This window comes from Microtus ochrogaster, chromosome 2 (genome assembly GCF_000317375.1).
Source record: "Microtus ochrogaster isolate Prairie Vole_2 chromosome 2, MicOch1.0, whole genome shotgun sequence".
Taxonomy (NCBI): Eukaryota; Metazoa; Chordata; class Mammalia; order Rodentia; family Cricetidae; genus Microtus; species Microtus ochrogaster.
Window position 1 is genome coordinate 21,391,226 of NC_022010.1, and position 21,091 is coordinate 21,412,316.

Consider the following 21,091-nt stretch of genomic DNA (forward strand, 5'->3'; position numbering starts at 1 on the left):
GCTCTACCACTGAGCCACACCCCAGCCCCTCACTGGGGGATTCTAGGCAGGGGCTCTACCACTGAGCCACATCCCCAGCCCCTCACTGGGGGATTCTAGGCAGGGGTTCTCCCATTGGGCTTCACTCCCAACTCCCTCATCTTACTCTACATAAGAGAATACAGGGCAGCAGTCATGGCTGTCTGGAAGCCTGTTTACTCTGTTGGGCCCTAGGCTCACTGAATCAGAAGGGAACCATGCTGCCTGTCACAGGGCCATTTTAGGGCTTTCTTCAGTCCTGGTACAGACTTCCTAGATAGTCCCTGACTCTCAGCTAGTTCTGAGAGGTATCAGCAAGAACAGACCTGTTGGGACTGGAGGGATGGTTCTGTGGTTAAGCACACTGGCTGCTCTTCCAGAGGAGACAGGGTTTGATTCCCAGCACCCACAAGGAAACTCACAAATGTCTCTAACTCCAGGTCCACGGAATTCAGTGCCCTCTTCTGGACTCTGTGGGTACAGATAATATATGCATGCAAAACACCCATAAATATGCTAATTTCCCAAATAAAAATAAGAAATTAAAACAGAGGCTGGGAAGTTGAGCTCAGTCAGTGAATAACTTGGCCTGCAACCATGAAGACATGATTTCAGTCCCCAAAGCCCACAGAGCTGGATATGGAGCAGGTGTAATTCCAGAGCTAGCAACGAGGAGAAAGGCAGATTTTTGTGCCTAGTGCCTGCCAGCTCAGCCTACTTGGAGAGTTCCAGGCAAATGAGAGATCCTGTTTTACAAACAAAATGCATGGCACCTGAACAACAGTAGCTGGGCTGCTGGCATGGCTCAGATGGTAAAGGTCTTGGCTGCCAAGGTTAATGTCAAGCCCCAGAACCAACACAAGGAAAGGAGAAAACTGATTCACTTAAATGGTTCTCTGATCTCATGCATCCCTCATACACCAAGATAAATAAATTTGAACGTAGTTGGGCAGTAGTGGCACACACCTCTAATCCCAGCACGCGGGAGGCAGAGGCAGGTGGATCTCTGAGTTCGAGGCCAGCTTGGTCTACAGAGTGAGTTTCAGGACAGCCAGGGCTACATAGAGAAACCCTGTCTTGAAACAGCAACAACAACAGCAACAACGATAATAAACACAGCTGTTGACCTCTAGCCCCGAGATACATGCACACAGCAAATGCATGTGTACCCACATACATGTGGCAACCTGCACACCCAGAAACACACATACACCCAAAAATTTGTATCTTAAAAGAAACCAACCTGCCAGGCGGTGGTGGCGCACGCCTTTAATCCCAGCACTTGGGAGGCAGAGGCAGGAGGATCTCTGTGAGTTCGAGGCCAGCCTGGTCTACAAAGGGAGTTCCAGGACAGGCTCCAAAGCTATAGAGAAACCCTGTCTCGAAAAAACAAAAAAAAAAAAAAAAAAAAAGAAACCAACCTAGGACTGACTGTGACCCTTTTCTGGGGGAACAGGACAGTGTGCTCTGTCCTCAGAGCCTCAGGACAGAGCTGTCATGCAGGCCAGCCAAATCACCCAACACCCGCCCTGGCCTGCTCTCCGCCTTCTGTTCTCCACGTGCCCTGCTCAGCAATTTCGAATTTCTTTCTTTCTTTCCTTTCTGTTTGTTTCTGAGACAGGGTTTCTCTTTGTAGCCCTGGCTGGCCTAGCACTCTGAGCTCCACCTGCCTCCGCCTCCTGAGTGCTGGGATTGAAGTGGTGCACCACCACCACCCAATGTGCCCTACTCCTATAAATAAACAAACTAAATAAATAAATGTAATTTTAAAAAATAAGTTTGATCCCTGGGTCAATGTTTGAGTGTTTGAAGCCAGCCTGGGCTACAAATGGAGAACTTATCTTTTTCAATTTAGTATTGTCAGCTTTATTTTGAATTAACCATCTATCAAGAGTGCACGCCAAAAGAGTAGAAAAAAAAATTAAGGATCCTATCAAAAAAGTCCCCTGATGAGCGGGAGGAAGAAAGAGATGTTAGGAGCCCTTCTTAGAGGAGATATTCTCCAGGTTATGGATGCCATTCTTGTCAATGACCCGAACGCTGAAGGTAGGCAGATTCAAGATGAAGCACTTCTGGAGCTCCTCCAGACATTTCCTAAGAAGCTCCACTGCCCTCTCACGTGAGATACTTGGTGTGTAGTATCGGTCAAGGATACTGAGAGTCAGGAAGGCACCATAGCCATGAGCTGCAAAAGGAGCCTTGGTCAAGGCTGCCAGGTAGTCCATATAGTAAAGGGCTGGCCCTTCACGCTCATCATAGCCAGCCAGGAGGTTCAGATGATATGGAGTCCAACTCCGAAGACAGTCAGCCAGGTTTTGACGTGTGAAATTAACTGCTGCTGTGGGGGACAATTCATAGCCCACCATTCCGCATCTTATAAAGCTGCAATATTCTGCAAACTGTAGTGTCTCCAGCCTCTCCAACACACAGGAGTAAGATTTTTTCACTCATCTTAAACATCTTGTCATGATCGTCCTTCATCTGGACAATGTTGCTGGCGGCCACCTGATCAGAGGCGACGAGGACATAGTCGGGGCCCTGGATGCCAATGAGATACTCCATGGTGGCGGGAAGCTTGAGGCAGCAGGGTCTACGAAGAGAAGGACTTCCCTCTCTCATAGCCTCACCAGTGAGACAGCACACATGGAGAACTTTTCTAATAAAGGAAAAATGTTGGGCATGGTGGAATGGTGTATATCTTTAATCCCAGCACTTACTCAGAGGCAGAAGAATTTCTGTGAGTTCATGGCCAGTCTGGTCTACAAAGTTCCAAGCCAGCCAAGGCTCCACAGTGAGAGAGACCACCCCCCCACCCTGTCTTAAAACAAAAACAAAGTAGCTGCGACTCCTTCACACAGAGATGGGAAAAGGAGAAAAGCATTTCACATGGCAACAAAGTTTTTCTGTTTTCTCTTTTATTATAAAGTTTGTCAGAGGGGCAATGAGTGTGTGGAGGCCAGAGGAGGACTTCAGGGGTTGGTTCTCTCCCTCTACCATGTGGATGGCAAAGACTGGACTCAGGCAGTCAGACTTGGTGGTGCACCTTTACCCACAGAGCTTCTTGCTTCTCCCGGATACTAAGGTTTTAAAAGACCGAATCCCTCCAAACTGTGACAAATTAAATAATCCAAAGAACATCCACGATCCAGGCCCATCAGAACCAGCTCCAGGCAGGGTAGGTGATGCTCATGACATCTGGGGTCACAGGCTACATAGTGAGTCCAGGCCTGCCTGGTCCACATGAGACTTTGTCTCAAAACACCCAACAGCGTAAGACAGCTTTGTTGGCAGAGCACTCGCTTAGCAAGCAGGAAGCCCTGGGTTCTATCCCAGTACCTAAAAAAACAAAACAAAACAAAAAAACAAAAACAACTGAGCGTGGGGGTGCACACTGGCAACACCAGCATTCAGGAGGTAGAGGCTGATCAGAAGTTTAAAGTCATCCTTGGCTATAAAGGGAGTTCGAGGCCAGTCTAGGCCAGAGACCCTGCTCAAAAAGAAGAGAAACCAAACAACCATGATAAAGCCAGGCCTGACAGCTGCGCACCAGGAATCCAGGCACTCTAGAAGTGGTGGCAGAAGGATCAAGAATTCAAGGTCTTCCTTGGCTACAGAATCCACTTGAAGGCAGCCTAGGCTACACAAGACCTTATCTCAAAAAACAAAAAACAAAAAACAAAAAAACAACCCCAAAAACCAATGACTCTAATGAGCTGTGGAGAGACCTCAGTGTTTGCTCCCTTAATGGTTATGCTGGAGCCGTGTTTCCAGCCAGGCCGGTGCCAGCTCTTGTGTCCATGTTTCCCCAGGGACGTGCTCACACGGGCCTTCCTTGGAAGGAAAGTGCAGCCTGCAGCAGCTCCCGCCCCAGTTCTTGCTGTTTTCCCCCGGGCAGGAACTCGCTGGCCAGCTCTCTGAAGGTGGCACAGACACGGCGAGCCTTGATGTGTCTGCGGTGGATGGCATGTGCCCACTGGTGCCGTGCAGGCCCCGTGAGCACCAGCAGAGAGCGGCAGGGCACAGAGATGGCTACCTCCACCTCCTGGCAGGGGACAGACCTGCTAGGGGCCCCGACGCTGCCCTCGGGAGCATCAGGTCCCATGGAGGGGGCTGAGAAGAGCAGCAGGCTGCCAGGGGCTTCACGGGACATGGATACCACGGTGGCCGACAGGAGGTTGAGGCTCACCAGCCGCTCGCCCCACAGCCAGGCATCATCCAGGTGGGGGTCGATGGCCGAGCCCCGCTCTGGGCTGTAGTCCAGATTACACTGTTCTACGGGCTGGAAGTCCTCCAGTCCCCGGTAGAGACCCATTCTCTGGACCACCTTCTGGCTGAAGCTGGGGAGACCCTGGAAGCCAGCCATCTTCAGCTTCTGCTTCCGAAAATTGACCTTCGGGCCGTAGTCCTGGAGTAGAGACAGGAAGGAACAGAGGAGGGGCTCATCTTAGGAAATGCCAACCACAAGCTGGGCGTGGCTGGTGCGTGCACGCAATCCCAGCACCTTGGAAGCTCAGGCAGGAGGACTGCCTGGAGTTCAAGGCCAGATGGGCTATAGCGTGAGACACTGTCTTAGAGAAGCAATGCCAGTGTAGTAGTGCCTACCACCAGTACAGCGTGCCCTTGTGGAGCGGAGGCAGGAGGACCAGAAGCTCATCCACATGGCAAGTGGGTTCTATGAGACCGAGATCATGTGGCTGGGGGCTTCATGGAAGAAGAAGGGACAGGTAAAACACAAGGTGGGGTGGATAAGAGAACAAGGTCCCCATGGGAAGCCGTATAGTTCGTCCTGAGGGTCAGGGGCAGAGTGGGTAGTTGGGGTGGTCCCAGCTCAGGGAGAAACCTGAAGGGAACTCTAATTGGCTGATGTCCCCAGAGCTCTAATCAAACACTCCGATGCCAGGAACAAAGGGTGAAGAGCACCTTTGAAACTGCTACAGGAGCTGACTAAATTGTGGGAGTTGGGTGAGGGGGAGCTAATGAGGAAGAGGAGAAGCAGGAGGAGGGGTACCACTGTCCCTAAGGGCCTATCAAGAGTCCAGACAGAATGAGTGAGAGATAAGGGATAGCCGGGCGATGGTGGCGCACGCCTTTAATCTCAGCACTCGGGAGGCAGAGGCAGGTGGATCTCTGTGAGTTCGAGACCAGCCTGATCTACAGAGCTATTACCAGGACAGGTTCCAAAGCCACAGAGAAACCTTGACTCGAAAAACAAACGAACAAACAAACAAACAAAAAAAAAAAAAAAAGAGAGATAAAGGACGGGCTGGGATGGATGGAGCCTGGCAGGACCATAATTACCACCATTGTTCCCAACCAACGAGACAGCAGCATAGACAGCCACGGCCCTGCTTGATGAGGAAGTCCACGCCCCCCGTGACTGGCCACCTACTCCCTACAGGAGATAGCCAGGGATCCCAGCAAAGGGACTGCCCCTTGGTGCAGCTAGGGCCACCATACCTGTTTCCTCCGCCCAGACTGAGAGGGCTTCCAGGGGTCAGTGTCCATCAGCCGCACCATCTCGGCCTCTTCCTCTGTGGTCACAAAGTCCTCAAGCAGTGTCACTCCTGGGAACGGGAAGGCCCAACCTTCAAAGTCAGAGTCCCGGGGCCCCACGGCCCAGCCTGTGTCCGGGCAGTAAAGGAAATGGTATTTTTTCTGTAAACAGAGACAGGAGGGAGGGATGGTGGCTCAGCCGGCCAACTGCTGACTTTGCAAGCACCAGGACCTGATTTCGGTCCCCCAAAACCAACAATCCCAGAGCAGGGGAGGCAGAGATGAGAAGATCAAGCTGGCCTGGCCTACTTGGAAGTTCGACGCCACTGAGAGACCCTGTCTCAAAAAACAAGTTGGGTGTCTGAGGTTGTTCTTGCCTCCATGTGTACACATCTACCTGCACACACACCCACACTCCCCAAACAGAAGCACCCCAGAACCCCCAAAGACCCATGATACCGACATGTGCCTTAGGTCCCCAGGATCTTCTGGCCTCTGGGGTTCCAATACTCTTCTTGGGACTGAGGCCATTTGGAGAGGTGTCTGGAGCCCCTGGGATGACACAGACAGACTGCAGCCCAGGCCTGCAGCCCTCTGGAACAGTAGGATTCTCATCCCTGAATTAATGGATGTGGGCACTCTTCCTTTGGCATTATGGGTACTACCTGCTCTCAGGGTCAAGAGGACAAAAGGACACAGGCTGTATTGGGATCCTGAGAAGTCGGCCAACCCTGAGGCTGTGGTCTTGGTGGCCAGGGGCTGGACAAGGCTTGTTGGAAGCCAGGGATTCTCATCTTCCTCAGCCCAGCTCCTGCCTCCTGAGAGGAGTAGTAGCTGAAACTCATTCAAAAAGGTCAGCTTAGGGGCTGGAGAGATGGCTCAGAGGTTAAGAGCACTGACTGCTCTTCCAGAGGTCCTGAGTTCAATTCCCAGCAACCACATGATGGCTCACAACCATCTGTAATGAGATCTGGCGCCCTCTTCTGGTGTGTGGGAAGCAGAATGTTGTACACATAATAAATAAATAAATTAAAAAAAAAAAGGTCATCTTAGGGACTGGAGGGATGGGTTAGTGGTTAAGAGCACTGGCTGCTCTTCCAGAGAACTGGGGTTCAATTCCCAGCACCCATATGGCAGCTCACAACTGTCTGTGACTCCAGTTCCAGGGAACCCGAAACTCTCACACAGACATGCGTGCTGGCAAAATGCCAGTGCTTATAAAATAAAATTATTCTTTTTTGTTTGTTTGTTTGTTTTTGAGACAGGGTTTCTCTGTATGGCTTTGGAGCCAATCCTGGAACTAGCTCTTGTAAACCAGGCTGGCCTCAAACTCACAGAGATTCTCCTGCCTCTGCCTCCCAAGTGCTGGGAGGAAAGGTGTGTGCCACCATCACCCAGCAAATAAGTTATTATTAAAAAGAGGCGGGTAGCTGAGATCAGAGGCGGTAGCTCAGTTGGCAGAGTGCCTGCCTAGCATGCACGAAGCCCTGGGCTCCATCCCCAGCGCTGCACAATACATTTGTCATTCTCATGCACAGAGCAGGGCAATCGGGACCTCATGGCCATCTTTCACTAGATAGTAAACATGGGCTCCATGAGACCCAGCCCCCAGGACCTTGTAGGACAAACATATTCAGTGTCTTAACTATCTCCCTGTCCAGTTCAGGGAGTAAGCAAATGGGCACTGGTATAGAACCACCATGATCATCCACTTCTAGAACTCTCTTTCTTCTGCAAAACTGAAACCAGATACCATTAAACACTAATTCCCCATTCTCTTCTCCCCCAGAACCTGACACCCACCATTCTACTTTCTGTGTCTATGATTCTAACTACTTTAGATACTTCATATAAGAGAGATTGCACACATAATATCTCTCCTGCTGGAATGGCTGTGTGTGTGTGTGTGTGTGTGTGTGTGTGTGTGTGTGTGTGTGTGTAGACAGAACCCAGGGCCTAGCACGTTAGGCAAGCACGCCACCACTGAGTTATATCTTACATCCCACCCTCATTAGGGCATTCTTCAAGTTCTTTTTTTTTTTTTTCTTCAAATTGTTTTTATGTGTGCATTTGTGTGTGGCAAAGTACATGTAACTGCAGATGCCCTTAGAGGCCAGAAGAGGGAGCCAGATCCCTTTGGACCTAGAGTTATGAAGGCAGTTGTCAGCCACCTGGTCTGGGTGCTAGGAACCAAATGTAGGTCCTCTGCAAGAGCAGTATGTGTTTTTAACTGCTGAGCTATCTCTCATGCCCCTCGCTGGGGGATCTAGGCAGGTGCTCTACCACTGAGCCACACCCCAGCCCCTCACTGGGGGATTCTAGTCAGGTGCTCTCCCACTGAGCCACACCCCAGCCCCTCACTGGGGGAGTCTAAGCAGGTGCTCTACCACTGAGCCACACCCCAGCCCCTCCTCACTGGGGGATTCTAGGCAGGGGCTCCCCCACTGAGCCACACCCCAGCCAGTGATTGGCTTCTTTCATTTGGTATCACATCCACAGATAACTATGTCAGAACGTTATATAACAACCTACTGTGTATATATCACAGATATTTTTTTAATAATTCATCACTTTATTGTGTCTGTCTTTCCTTTGTTCTTTTGAGACACAGTCTTATGTAGTTTAGTCTGTTTTTAAACTTGCTATGTAGGGGCAGCTGTCTTTACTCCCAAGCTTCCTGCTTTCAGCTGCCAGGTCAGAACTCAGAAGATCCCAGGCCAGCACCACCATTGGTAATGAACACTTGGGTAGCGGCCACCCTTTGGTTGTTGTGACTGCTGCTCGGAGCCAGATATGGTGACACATGCCTATAATCTTAGCATTTGGAGGGGACCCTGGGCCTCTAACCAAAGAAACAGAAACAGAAAACTTTCGTTTGCATATAAATCCAGGAACATGCTGTATCATGTGATCAGACTACTTGTGAGGCATTCCACGCCGGTGTTTTCACAACATGTTGGACATTTTAGCACCAAGAGAGACACTCCCCACTGGCTTTCCACTTTCCTCACCCAAAGATCCTCTGAAAGCTTGACTTTTTAAAGGAGCGTTCTTTTAAACCTCTTCAGAATTTTCCCACCCCAGGTATGAAGTCCAAGTCTGTTGCCACTCCCCACTTAAAAGTCACAGAGGTGATGTTTCCTCGCCGCTTCCCTACTTCCAAGACCCCTCCTCAAACTGCTGCGTGGCCGAGGTTGGCTACAAACTTCTGGGTCTCCTACCACCGCTTTTCAAACGCAGGAATCTCGGCGTGCAGCAGCTCTCCCCGCTCATTCATTCGTTTTCAGGTGCTGGCACTTAGGGCGCGCCCACCTCTTGATTGTTGTGAATAACAAAGCTATGAGCGCTCCCAGCGACTCCCCTACCGCGAGGCTTTGATCCCCGCCCGTTTCACAGGCAAGCTTGGGTCTCAGTTTCCCATAAAGAGGAAAACTCTTTTCTGGGTTTGACTCTTTTTCCAGTCCGTACCTGAGGGGAGATCTGCCAGGGCGGGGGGCCGTGGCGCTGTCTCTCGCAAATAAGACAGGTCCGGATGCCCTTGCAGCCGCAAGCCTGCAATTGAGTCGCTTCAGCCACCGCAGCCGCGGCCGTTGTAGCCGCCATAGCGCCTTCCAAGTAACCAGAGCGCAAGCGCGAGGTGCAGGGGCCGCTGGGAGTTGTAGTCCTCGCACGCGGAGACAGGAGGCAGGGAGCGCGGCAGGCAGGAGTTCTGCTTCCTTCCGGTCGCCACGGACTCTTAAGGGGTTGCCGCGCGCCATCTCCTGGGCTCCGTGGCTGCGTGCGTTAGTTACCGGTCTTCGTGGAGGCGCGGGTTCTGTTGAGCCCTCGGATATCTATGGCTCCCCTTACGCAGCGGCTGCTCTTTCAACGCGGGCGACCCAAGACCAACAGTCTGGGGAAGATCCGGAGTCTGGAGTAAGATCTATAGCGGTGTTGAAGCGGATCGGGGCGAGGGGTCCTGAGGGATTCTTTTCCCCCATGGGTCGCCTGATGGGCGGAGTGCAAGGCTCAGATCTCTTTCCGTCCCTGCCTGTTCACGTTATTCTGCTAGTGGGGTTTAGGGTCCCCGTCAAGCCTGTGTCTCGCGACCAACAGTGATGCGGGAACGATTGGTAACCTCAGCGCAGGGTCAGGTGGACCTACAGCGAGTTCACTTAGCCCTGCGGAGGGTGGAAAGACTGCACTCTCTGGGATATTGAGGAAGTGAGTACCACAGAAGGAGCATGCAGGAACGAGAAAAAAACATTCAAGTGGGAACTAGGAGGCCTTAGGTTCTAAGGTCGTTACGAGATCTAGCACTCAGGGCCCCCGCACAAGGCGACCGTTGTGCGTTTGAAGTTAACCTGGGCTACGGGTTGAGACCCTGTCTCAAAAAGAAAACTTTTTTTTTCTTTTATCTTTTTTGTTTTTCGAGGCAGGGTCTTTCTGTGTAACAGTCCTGGTTGTCCTGAAACTCTCTTTGTGGACCAGGCTGGCCTCGAACTCACAATCATCCCCCTGCCTCCCAAGTGCTGGAGGGAAGTCGGGCCAGAGAAATGGCCCCTCGGGTAAAGATGCCTTTCACCAAGCCTGAGGTCAATTCCTAAATCAGACCTCCTTACCCACGCCTTGTACTGCGTCCATTCATACAGACACACATACCACACGCACATACACACTATAATAAATAAAAATGTAATCTGAAAAGTGGGGGAGATGGGGGCTGGAGAGATGGCTCAGCAGTTTAAGAGAACTAGCCGCTCTTCCGGAGGTCTTGGGTTCAATTCCCAGCACCCACATGGCAGCTCACAATTGTCTGTAACCCCAGGTCCAGGGGATCCAACATCCTCACACAGAATATATACAGGCAAAACACAAGTCTGCATTAAATAAACCTTTTTTAAAAAGTGGGGGAGGCTAGCGCTGCAGTTGCAGCTCTGTTGGTAGAGCATTTGTCAGACTAAAAGAAAGCTGGAGTCTCCATAGGCTTCCCTTCCCACCTGAATTGCTCCAGGTGAGATAAAGGCAGTACGTTCAAGGCTTTCCTGGACTACACAGTGAGTTGTGGATTGGATCTCTTTGGGTTTTGAGGCCAGCCTAATATATGTAGTGAATTCCAGGCTAGTCAAGTCTAAAAAAAAATAAGCCTAGGCTTATTCTTTTTTTTTTTTTTTGTGATTTATTTATTATGTATACAGCATTCTGCCTCCATGTATGCCCGCATGCCAGAGGAGGGCGCCAGATCTCATTACAGATGGTTGTGAGCCATCATGTGGTTGCTGGGAATTGAACTCAGGACCTCTGGAAGAGCAGCCAGTGCTCTTAACCTCTGAGCCATCTCTCCAGCCCCCCCCCCCCCCAGGCTTAGGCTTATTCTTATCCATAAGAGATTGCTTGGTGCAAATCAGATGAGGGTAACTGGTGAAAGGGTCTGCCCAGCCTCCCGAGCTTTTCATCTCTGCCCTCCCCCCAGTCTCTCGGGACTGAAGCTGCGGTCAGAGCACTTGGACCCCAGTCTCCTGGGGCGTCTGAAGCAGTTGAAGGAACTTGACCTCTCTGACAACCTGCTGGAGACACTGCCTGCCCACCTGGGCCTGTCTCAACTGCGCATCCTTCGCTGTGCCAACAACCAGCTGGGGGATGTGACTGCCTTGAGCCAGTTTCCCAACCTTGAGGAACTCAACCTGGAAGGCAACCCCTTCCTGACGGTGAGCGGGGGTCCAACCAGCTCAGGGCTAAGGAACAGGACTCTGGGGCAGACTTGGGCGAGACAGGGTCTCATGTAGCCCGGCCTGGCTTCAAATTGTCTATGTTGCCAAAGATGGTCTTGAGCTTCTGATCCTCCTGCCTCTGAGCTCCAGAGGTGGCCACGCTCCACCAGGCCTGGTTTATGCAGTACTGGGGATCAAGCTCAGGACTTTGAGCATGCTAGGACAGCAATCCCTCAACTGGGCTGGGTACCCACCCTGTTTGGGGTTTTGTTTTGCTAGTTTGAGACAAAGTTTTGCTTTATAACCTAGGCCAGCTTCCACTTCACTGTGTATCCCAGACTAGCATCCAACCTTGGAGCATCCCTAGAACAGTCTCCCTGAATGCTGGGATTCCAGGCCCGCCCCGCTACTCCTGCCTTCAACTATTCCTCCACCCTTAGGTCAATGACAATCTGAAAGTCTCCTTTCTCCTGCCCAAGCTGCGTAAGGTCAATGGCAAGGACGCAGCCTCCACCTGCTCACAGGTGGAGAACCTCGATCGGGAGCTGACCAACCGGGTAAGGGTGATGGGAAGCTGATGGGGATGGGGCCTTGGCCACGTCAGCAGGACACTGAGGGGGGACAGAAGTGGATTTTTAGGGTGTGTGTAACAGAGATCTTACCCTGACAGCTGCAAGTCTGGTGTGTTGAGTGGTTCTGTTGCTTCTCGCATTTGGAAGCCCTGTCTCCGAGGCGTATAGCCAGGAGGCTAGAACAGCTGGGTTTTTTTTGAGACAAGGTCTTACTATATAGTCCAGATGACCTAGGACTCTGACACCCCAGCCTCCCAAGTGTTGGAATTACCAGTCTGCCCAGGTGAACCAGGTTGGTTTCAACTCATGTGACTTAGGTATTGCTAGTAGAGAATAAGAGGCTATGCTTGCAGAAGTTTCCAGAAACTGGTATGGTCAACACACTTTGTGCCCAGAAAGAGATAGGGTGGCGGTGCTGTGTGTGGCCAGGAGACCCAGGCTGGACTGGCCCTGGATCGGGTCCCTCTTCTGCCAGGTCACAGCTCACTGGGAGAAGTTCATGGCCACTGTGAGCCCTGAAGAGGAAGCTGCTGACAAACTCCAGGCTGACTTCGTGAGGTCTGCAGTCAGGGATGTGCACTATGGCCCCGAGTCTCTCAGCGAGTTCACGCAATGGCGGGTGTGTCACTGGGGGACACTGTGCTGGGGGTTGGCTTCCCTGGTTCTTGGTTGTCCTGGGGACGTCCCTGACTCTGATGGGTTGGAGGACAGAGAGGAGTGAGATGGCTCAGAGGATGGGACCAGATGAGGAGAGGCTAGGGGCACCAGAGACTGCTCAGCCTGCTAAAGGCCTGACCCCACCCAGGTGCGGATGATTGCCGAGAAACTGGTGACCTCAGGTGGGACCAGGGTACAGGAAGCCATCATAACAAAGGATATACCAAAGGAGCCTCCACAGGCTGCAGCTGCCTCCAAGCTCAGGGTGAGTATGTTTCCACCCAGCTGTGAGGGCCACTGGGCCTTCCTGAGCTGGAATGGAGGGGGGCCTCTGCGTGAGCTCAGGGGAGCTGGAACAGAGGGGGGCCTCTGCGTGAGCTCAGGTGATGCCCGAGTGTGTTAGCTAGCCCTTGTTGCGGCTCCTGGGAAGGAAAGGTTCGTTTTGGCTCATTGTTTCAGTCCATAGCTGCTCGGCTCCAAGGCTGTCGATAGTGTGAGCTCCCAGAGTAAGAATCTGTGTGAACCTCGTGGCAGCCAGTGTCCCTGTGTCCCCCCAAAGGGACGCCTCCCAGTGCTAAGTCCTTTCCCCTGCACTGTACTGAGTGGGGCTGCAGGCTGGTGATGCAGCTTTTCAACCTTTGACCCTTGGAGAACATTTTAAGTGTCCAGTCCTAAACACAAGCCAAGCTCCCCTCTGACAGTGGCTCGGTTCTTTCCACTTCATTCTTTTGAAGGGTGTAGTTGAGCCTGTAGCCAAGGGAGGAAACCCCTGGGGCATGGATACAAGTCCCCCACATTCCACAGGCCGGAACAGTGGCCTCAAAACGGCCAGATGACGTCCCGCTTGACCTCCCTTCCACCAAGCGAGCATGTTTCTCCTCAGCAGCCCAGATGGAGGGTACACCTGTGGAGTCTGATGGAAGCCAGGTAAGCTCTTCGGTCGTCAGAGGGAGGGTGCCCGAGGGAGCAGGCCAAGTGGCAACTGTAACCGCTTGTACCCCCACAGGCTGCCCTACGCCTGGAACCCCTGCACTTCCTGCAGTGCCATAGCAAAAACAACAGCCCGAAGGATCTGGAGACTCAGCTGTGGGCCTGTGCCTTTGAGCCTGCCCGGGAGGAGGGTGCGTGCTGGGGCTGATGGGCAGTGGGAAGCTGGGGCCACACTGTGATGCTCAGTGGGAGTCAAATTAAAAGATCCCTGGGAAATTCAGTGAGATTGGCTTTAGGGTAGAAAGAAAGGGCTGGAAGTGGTTGGTGGCGCATACCTTTAATCCCAGCAGCCTGGAGGCAGAGGCAGGAGGATCTCTGTGAGTTCAAGGCCAGCCTGGTCTACAGAATGAGTTCCAGGAAAGCCAGAGCTACATACAGAGAAACCCTGTTGCAAAATAAGAAAAAGGCAGGTCTGGAGAGACACTGGCTGAGAGTGCTTGCTGCTCTTGTAGAGGACTGAAGTTTGGTTCCTAGCACCCACCATGGGCGGCTCACAACTTCCAGTAACGCCAGCTTCAGGGAATTTGATGCCCTCTTCTGGCCTCTGTGGGCACCTGCACTCATGTGCACATACCCCCACATGACACAGGTACACAACCACTGTTTTGTTTTTGTTTTTGGTTTTTCGAGACAGGGTTTCTCTGGCTTTGGAGCCTGTCCTGGAACTCGCTCTGTAGACCAGGCTGGTCTCGAACTCACAGAGATCCGCCTGCCTCTGCCTCCCGAGTGCTGGGATTAAAGGCGTGCGCCACCATCGCCCAGCTGTTTTGTTTTTTTAAAAGGTAAAAAGGCCATGGATGTAGTATAGTGGTAGAGTGCTTACCTGTCATGTGTGAGGTCCTGGGTTCTATCCCCTTACCTCTAATAATAATAATAGTGAAATTGTCATGGAGGCCAGGAAAAGGGACTCTAGGAAAGAACTTTGCAGGAAAGATGTTTATGTGGCTGATACACAAAACAGGGCACTCGGGGGCCACGTCCCAGACTGTGGCCACGTGTGGCGGAGAAGCTGTCTGCGTGATAGACTGCCAGACAGGCATCGTGCTCCATAAATACAAGGTGCCAGGCGAGGTGAGTGCCGGGCCCTCTTCTCCAAGACTGCTGGGTCCTGAAACAGGAACCCTCACTCTGTTCCTCATGACTTTATTTTGGTGGCTATGGAACCCAGGGTCTCGGGCCCACTGTGAGTGCTCTGCCTCTGAGCCCTTCCCCCAGCTCCTTGCCACCCACAGCCCTCTGGGAGCTTTTCTCTGTTGTTGAGACTTGCTGCCCCAGGTGAGCCCTCCAAGCAGGTTGCCCCTCATTCCCTGCTCACTGCCATTTTTCCTCCTACCCCCTTGTCAGGAGTTCTTCTCAGTGGCCTGGACAGCCCTGACGGTGGTCACACAGACAGGCCACAAGAAGCGCTGGAACATGCTGGCTGCTGCAGGCCTGCGAGGCATGGTCCGGCTGCTCCACGTGCGTGCAGGCTTTTGCTGCAGTGTTATCCGGGCCCATAAGAAGGCCATTGCCACCCTCTGCTTCAGCCCCACCCACGAGAGGCACCTCTTCAGTAAGACCCTCAGCATCGTAGGCTTTCTGCCCTGTTGCCCTGTGTCTCTTTCTGGGGGTGACGGGGTTCACAGGATGCTGGGCACAGATGGCTTTGGTCAGATGTGAGTTAGCTTCTTGGCCAACCAGGATCTCTATTCCAGCATGCTATGTGGCCTTGAAGTTTCCTAGCAACCTAGGCTCCTGTTTCTCTGCCTGGGACCAGGGGAGATAACCCTGCCCCTGGGGTGTGGTGAGCCCAGCGAAGGTGGCAGATGTGCTTGCTACACAGACGGCTGTGATGCTGTGCACACTGGGTTCAGGCAGGACTGTGGGGTCGTGGCTCCTGAGTTCTCGTCCTAGCCACAGTCTGCTTGCTCTTCCTGCCTGTGATTAGTTGATTGAGGGACCCACCCCACAGACTCAGCCTGCAAGAGGGGCAGGAACGTCTTGGGGCTACCTTTTTCCTCTATCCCTCCTCAGCTGCCTCTTACGACAAACGGATCATCCTCTGGGACATTGGGGTACCCGACCACGAATATAAGTTCCAGGCTAGGTGAGGCTGTAGACGGGCCTGGAGATGGGCGGGCTGCCGAGGGTGACGGTTGCAGCCCACAGCTTATGGTTTTCCACACCCGCATTGGCAGCCAGCTCCTGGTGCTCAGCTGCAGCTCTACCCCCTTGCGCCTCTGCCCTGTGGCCTCCTGCCCGGATGACATGCTGCTGGCTGGCTGCGAGGGAGGTTGCTGCTGCTGGGATGTTCGGCTCGATCAGCCCCAGAAGCAGAGGTGAGGATGCCGGGAATGTCTGGAAAGCTTGGCCCCCAAGCTGGGTGTCGTGGGTTCACGGGGTCCCTGGGCACATCACAGTGCTGCTTGGGCTGCCTTGGAAGCTCTGTTCAGGGGCTGTTCTCTTAATTACCACATCACAGACATCACAGCCTGAGCCCCAGTCCTGTCACTCAGCAGTGTGACCCTCCCGCTAGCATGGTGTCCCCATCTGTGAGGAAGAGGCAGTGAGGTAGCCCAGGGATCGTGGAAGTAGAGATAGGATGTACACAGGGAAGCAAGTCTGATGATGCTTTGTGGCTATCTGCCCATGTGGAAAGACCTAGACCACTCAGCATAGGGTTCCTGTCCTAGAGGGACGTGGCAGTAAATATGAGGGCTGGGGCTGGAGCTCAGTCAGTAGAGCGCTGAGATGCACGGAGCTCCCAGTGCCACATAAACCAGGTGTGCTGGCCTGTGCCTGCTATCTCAGCTTATGAGAGGGTCAGAACATCAGAAGTTCAAGGTCGTCCTCAGCTCTGTGAGAGTTGGAGGCTAGTCTGGGCTGCAGGAGCTCTTGTGTGGAAAACAAGGCCCTAGGAGTAACTTTAAAGGGGCATGTCCTAGGGTGCAGCCTGGTGACTGATTGACAGAACTGCTCTGCAGAGAGCCTGGAGCTGCCAGAGGACAGCAGTGTGCAGTTAGCCAGGAGTGGGGAAAGTTCATGGACCACCTTGGCTTGGCAGATGGAAATGTCACGGACTGAGGCTCCCAGGCAGTCGGCACTGAGTTTTGTGGGCTATGGTATCAGGAGAATTTGGTTTGTTCTGTCACAGAAGCCCATGAATAGATGGGGTTTGAATATTAAAACTCCTTAATCCAGAGAGGCAGCAATCTGAGAGGCCTTGGGGGAGCTGCCTCCTGCCTCCCCTCGTTTGAGCAATCTCTAGTTAGTATATTATCCATCTTTACGTGGTTCCAAGTATATTATCCATCTTTACGTGGTTCCAGGGACCCCCCCCCCAACTCGTCACAAAGTTTGTATGGTGTTGTCAACCCAAGCCATCTTGGCCTTATTTAGCGTGTGTGTGTGTGTGTGTGTGGTGGTGACAGGACTCTGTGTAGCCCTGGCTGCTGACCTCAAACTCAAGAGATCTGCCTGCCTCTGCCTCCCAAGTGCTGGGATTAAAGGTGTGTGCCATACAGTGTAGCAACATTAGGAAAAAGAAAGAGACCCAGGGACACTGCCTGTTCTCCAGGTCCATCTTCATTAGCATTCTTTCTTTGAGACCAGAGTCAAACAGCAGTGTGAGGTGCAAGTTCCTTCCTGTAAATGTTTATTACACTTACTGATTTACTTGTATAGCAGGACACACATGCCACAATATGCACGTGGAGCTCAGAGAACATGTAGGAGTTGGTGCTTTCCTTTCACCATGTGGTTCCCAGGGACTGGCAGCAAGCACCGCTCCCTGAGCTCTTAAGTACACTTGCCTATGCTTTGAGTGGCAGTCTCAGCATAAGGAACAGCCCCAAAAGGATTTCGGGGTGCTGACAGGACTCACTGCTCTCAGGGGGGCAGCAGAAGTGTGCCGATGTGGCATCCCGCTGCTTGGTGGACATAGGTTCCCCGTTCATCTGTCATACTTGGGAGGTACCTTAGCTACATCCGCAGTTCCAGATTCTGACCTCCCCCATGCCTTGTGGTCTCAAGCATTCTGGGATGTCCTAGCCGGAGTTGCCCTCTGGGCAGATGCCAGAAGGCCCATGTCTTCCCAGATGGGACCACACCCAGCTTTTTTGAGACAAGGTCTCATGTAGCCCTGGATGGCCCGGAACTCACTATGCAGATCAGGTTTTGGGTTTTGCCATTGAGTGTGTATGTGGGCGTGTGTGGAGGTTAAAGGACTTTCTGGAGTTGGGTTTTCTTCCACCTTGACCTGGGTTCTGGAGGTCAAATTTGGGGCACCAAACTTGCATAGCAATCTTCCTGAGCCAGTGAGCCCCTCCTATCTGGAGCTGCTGTCCTTAGTTGGAGTAGGAAGAGCAGCACTGAAAGCATCTGGCCTGCAGTACTGGGTCTTCCCCTGTGAGCCTGTGCTCCCACTCCTGTGACTACTCACACCCCCAGTAGGTGGCTCCCCTTCAGGACGAAGTTAAAGGTCTCTGGGCCAAGGACCAGGCAGCCCCTTGGGTGAGCACATGGCTGTGCATGGGTAAGGCTAATGTCTTTTGCAGGGTGTGTGAAGTGGAATTCATCTTCTCTGAGGACTCTGAGGGACAGAGAGTGGACGGGCTGGCTTTTGTGAACGAAGATGTTGTGGGTGAGTGAGCCCGGCTGGGACAGCTTGGGCTGGGACTTCGTTCTCGGGGTGCTGAGGCACCCGTTGGAGAGCAGGGAGGTTGTGGCGATAGCCGGCCTGGGCTCACATCTCCTCTCCCTGCAGCCTCCAAAGGGAGTGGACAGGGCACTATCTACCTGTGGAGCTGGAGGCAGACATGGGCAGGCCGGGGCAGCCAGTCTGTGTTGCCTGTGGTCCTCCTGGCCCGGCTGCAGTGGTCATCCACCAATTTGGCTTACTTTTCACTCAGCACCTGTCCTGGTGAGCCTGCTTACCCCATTGGTGGGCATCCCCTCTTCCCATCCCAACCCGGCCCCATCTTAGGCCCCTACTTGTCCTGGCAGACAAAAACCTTGTGCTGTGTGGAGATGAGGAAGGCAGTGTGTGGATCTATGATGTTGAACATCTGCTAAAGCAGCGGCCTCCACCAGTAACAACTCTGCAGGCCCCGACCCAGGTACTGTTGGGCACCCTGCACACTTTTCCTAGTACCCTGGGCTGCTGTTGGGTAGGCAATAGCCTAGTGCCTTCTTTTTTCCCCTCAGATCCTCAAGTGGCCTCAGCCAATGGCACTGGGCCAACCAGTGAGCAAGACCATGATAAACACAGTAGTGGCCAATGCAGCCTTTACCTACCTCACTGCTCTGACGGACTCCAACATCGTGTCCATCTGGAGGAGTTACTAGCTTGCCCAGAGCAGTGGACCAGGGACACGGCTTATTAACTTGGGGTTAGTGGTAGAGGAATTTGTACCAATGAGTATTTTTATTAAATTCTCTATTGTAGACTGGAGGCTGGTGGAAGCTGAGTGGAAACACAGCCTCTCTGGGGTTCCTGCCTGGATTAACTCAGGCATGCCCAGCAGCTGAGGCTGCAGAGATCCAAAACCTGCTTCGCTATTCTGCCTTCCCAGCAGCCCCAAGTTCTGCCTCAGCCTGTGGTTAGGGCCTCTGTGTGACCGACAGGTCACCTGCCACCATCAAGTAAGTCTGAGAGCACACACACTGCAGCCGTGGGGCCCGCTATATACTTTATTAGAAAAGTCACAGTCTATGTACAGAGTAGGAGTGTCCAGCTGCAGAGCCGAGTGCCTGTCGTCATCATGGGGTTCTGAGAAGGCCCTGAGGGTGCAGGCACCAGCCTTACAGCCAGTAGGCAATGCTCCTTTTAGCCGCTACTCAATTCCTTCTTGCTTGTCCTTGATGGCCACCTGAAGAGAGAAGACAAAGGCAGTGACTGCACTGGAATGACCCCAGTGTCCCCTGCTTGTGTGGCCAGGAACCTGTACTCCAGAGAATACATGAGGCAGACCAGTCACCAAAGGCTCTGGGTGCCTCAGCAGGTTCTACCTACTCTGCTCTAAGCCACCAGCCTGCTGAGGGCTGGGGATGGAGCCAAGTGGGATATGCCCAGCCGGGTGAAAACCTCAAAAGGTGTGACTTACACTGAGGGCCCCTGATAACTGCCTCCTACCCTGTGGTGAACAGTCTCAGAGGCTTTATGACCTAGAGAAGCTAGTGGCAAAGAGGGGAGATTTTTGATGACAGCCCCTCACTGGAGGGTTCTGGTGGGAGGGTTGCAGCTCTACTGCTGAACCACGTAGCCCAGCTCCTCACCCGGAATCGCTCCTCCAGAAGAGAGAGCTCACTGATGAGGTCTGTGATGGCGTTGGTGAAGGCCTCCTGGGGACTGTAGTCTGGGGTGGTCTGCACACGAATGATGATCTTGTGCTCCAAGGGGTGAGGGACTTTGTAGCCGGCAAACAGCACCTGTGGGTCCTTCAGCAGCTGTCTGAGAAACAGAGACTGTGAGGGAGGTTGACCCTGGCAGGCTTTCTAACCAGAGTAGCTCCCTGCCCCCAAGTGTAAATGGGTGAGAATGGTGGTGTGGTGTAGGCCCGTCAGCCCAAGGCCACCTTAGCCAACTTAGATTATCTTTAAAAAATACAGAGGGCTGGGGATGTAGCTCAGTGGTAGAGTACTGGCCTAACAGACATGAGGCTCGAGGCTCCCGCCCTGCACTAAGGGAGGGGAAATCAAGTTAAAGAGGCTTAAGGCCATATGGAAACCATGTTATCTACGAGACCAAGGCCCTTGACTGGGAGCCAGTTTGTGATGGCATCTTTCATCACAGAAGCTGAGAACCTGCGAAAGTGCCTGTGGAGCGCACCTAGGCCAAAACATGGCCAGGGTTGAAGCGGCCAGAATACAAGGCCCCATTCCTAGGTACAGCAAGCAGGTGGGAAGAGAGGGCCAGGCTCTGATGATCCCCAGGCAGCATCCACATACATGGCCCTTTCCCACAAAGCTGAGGGAAATGAAGAACCTAAGGGCACGGGCTCTAATTGGCCCCTGCCATACATCTGAAGAGTTGTAGAACGGGGTTGGAGCAATGGCTGCTCTTCCAGGGAACCTTGATTCTCACATGGTAACTCACAACTAAGAGTCCCAGGGGGATCCAACATTTACGGCATGCAAGGGCACCCTATGCCACACAGGCCTATGTGCAGGAAACACACCCTTGAAGAGTTACAGGTTGAGCTGGAGCAACCACACAGTGGTGGAGCACTATGCTCTTGCGGAAAATCTGGGTTTGGTTCCCAGGACCCCTGTCGAGTGGCTCACAACTGCCTGTAACTGCAGCTCCAGGGATCTAACAACCTCTCCTTGCCTACGCAGACACCACACTCACAAGATATACATTCATTTTTGGGGGTTTTTTTGAGACGGAGTTTCTCTGGCTGTCCTAGAACTCTCTCTGTAGACCACGCTGGCCTTGAACTCAGAGATACCCACCTGCCTTTGCTTCCTGAGTGTTGTGATTAAAGGCATGTGCACATACGCTTATTCTTTAAGCTGCAGGTTGGGCTGGAGAAGGGGTTTAGCAATTAAGAGGTTCCCAGCACCTATGTGGCAGCTAACAACCACCTGTATCCCTGTTCCAGGGGCTCTAGGGCCTTCTGACCTTCACGGGTAACAGGCATACACATGTGGTAGACATATGTAGGCAAAACATTCCTAAGTTTTTATATA

General features: G+C 52.8%; 3 protein-coding genes and 1 pseudogene across 4 annotated transcripts in view; 1 reads left to right on the forward strand and 3 right to left on the reverse strand.

The window, feature by feature from the left end:
• Nucleotides 1-1,868: 1,868 nt before the first annotated feature.
• Nucleotides 1,869-2,580, reverse strand: LOC101982537 (annotated as a pseudogene).
• A 250-nt stretch (nt 2,581-2,830) lies between these two features.
• Alkbh4 (alkB homolog 4, lysine demethylase) lies at nt 2,831-9,040 on the reverse strand. Its single transcript, XM_026783652.1, has 3 exons — nt 8,980-9,040; nt 5,476-5,639; nt 2,831-4,423 (listed from the first exon to the last, which is right to left on the reverse strand). Exons 2-3 carry the CDS (start codon nt 5,533-5,535, stop codon nt 3,836-3,838), a joined length of 648 nt encoding a protein of 215 aa, XP_026639453.1. The 5' UTR covers nt 5,536-5,639; nt 8,980-9,040; the 3' UTR covers nt 2,831-3,835.
• Nucleotides 9,041-9,265: 225 nt separating this feature from the next.
• Lrwd1 (leucine rich repeats and WD repeat domain containing 1) lies at nt 9,266-18,939 on the forward strand. 2 transcript variants are annotated; one of them, XM_005344593.3, is made up of 15 exons: nt 9,266-9,426; nt 10,964-11,198; nt 11,642-11,758; nt 12,249-12,392; nt 12,579-12,695; nt 13,235-13,357; nt 13,437-13,551; nt 14,382-14,491; nt 14,765-14,972; nt 15,434-15,506; nt 15,598-15,738; nt 17,956-18,041; nt 18,165-18,320; nt 18,404-18,516; nt 18,605-18,939. In XM_005344593.3, exons 1-15 carry the CDS (start codon nt 9,347-9,349, stop codon nt 18,743-18,745), a joined length of 1,959 nt encoding a protein of 652 aa, XP_005344650.1. In that variant the 5' UTR covers nt 9,266-9,346; the 3' UTR covers nt 18,746-18,939. The 2 variants fall into 2 exon arrangements, with proteins under 2 accessions (XP_005344650.1, XP_026643798.1); XM_026787997.1 differs by lacking the exon at nt 10,964-11,198 and having other exon boundaries at nt 9,400-9,426.
• A 137-nt stretch (nt 18,940-19,076) lies between these two features.
• Nucleotides 19,077-21,091, reverse strand: part of Polr2j (RNA polymerase II subunit J) — a 6,154-nt gene continuing 4,139 nt past the window's right edge. The window contains exons 3-4 of the mRNA XM_005344595.3: nt 19,676-19,850; nt 19,077-19,269 (exon numbers count right to left, since the gene is read on the reverse strand). Of these exons, the coding sequence (XP_005344652.1) occupies nt 19,234-19,269; nt 19,676-19,850 (211 nt within the window). The 3' untranslated portion in view covers nt 19,077-19,233. The remainder of the gene's footprint in view (nt 19,270-19,675; nt 19,851-21,091) is intronic.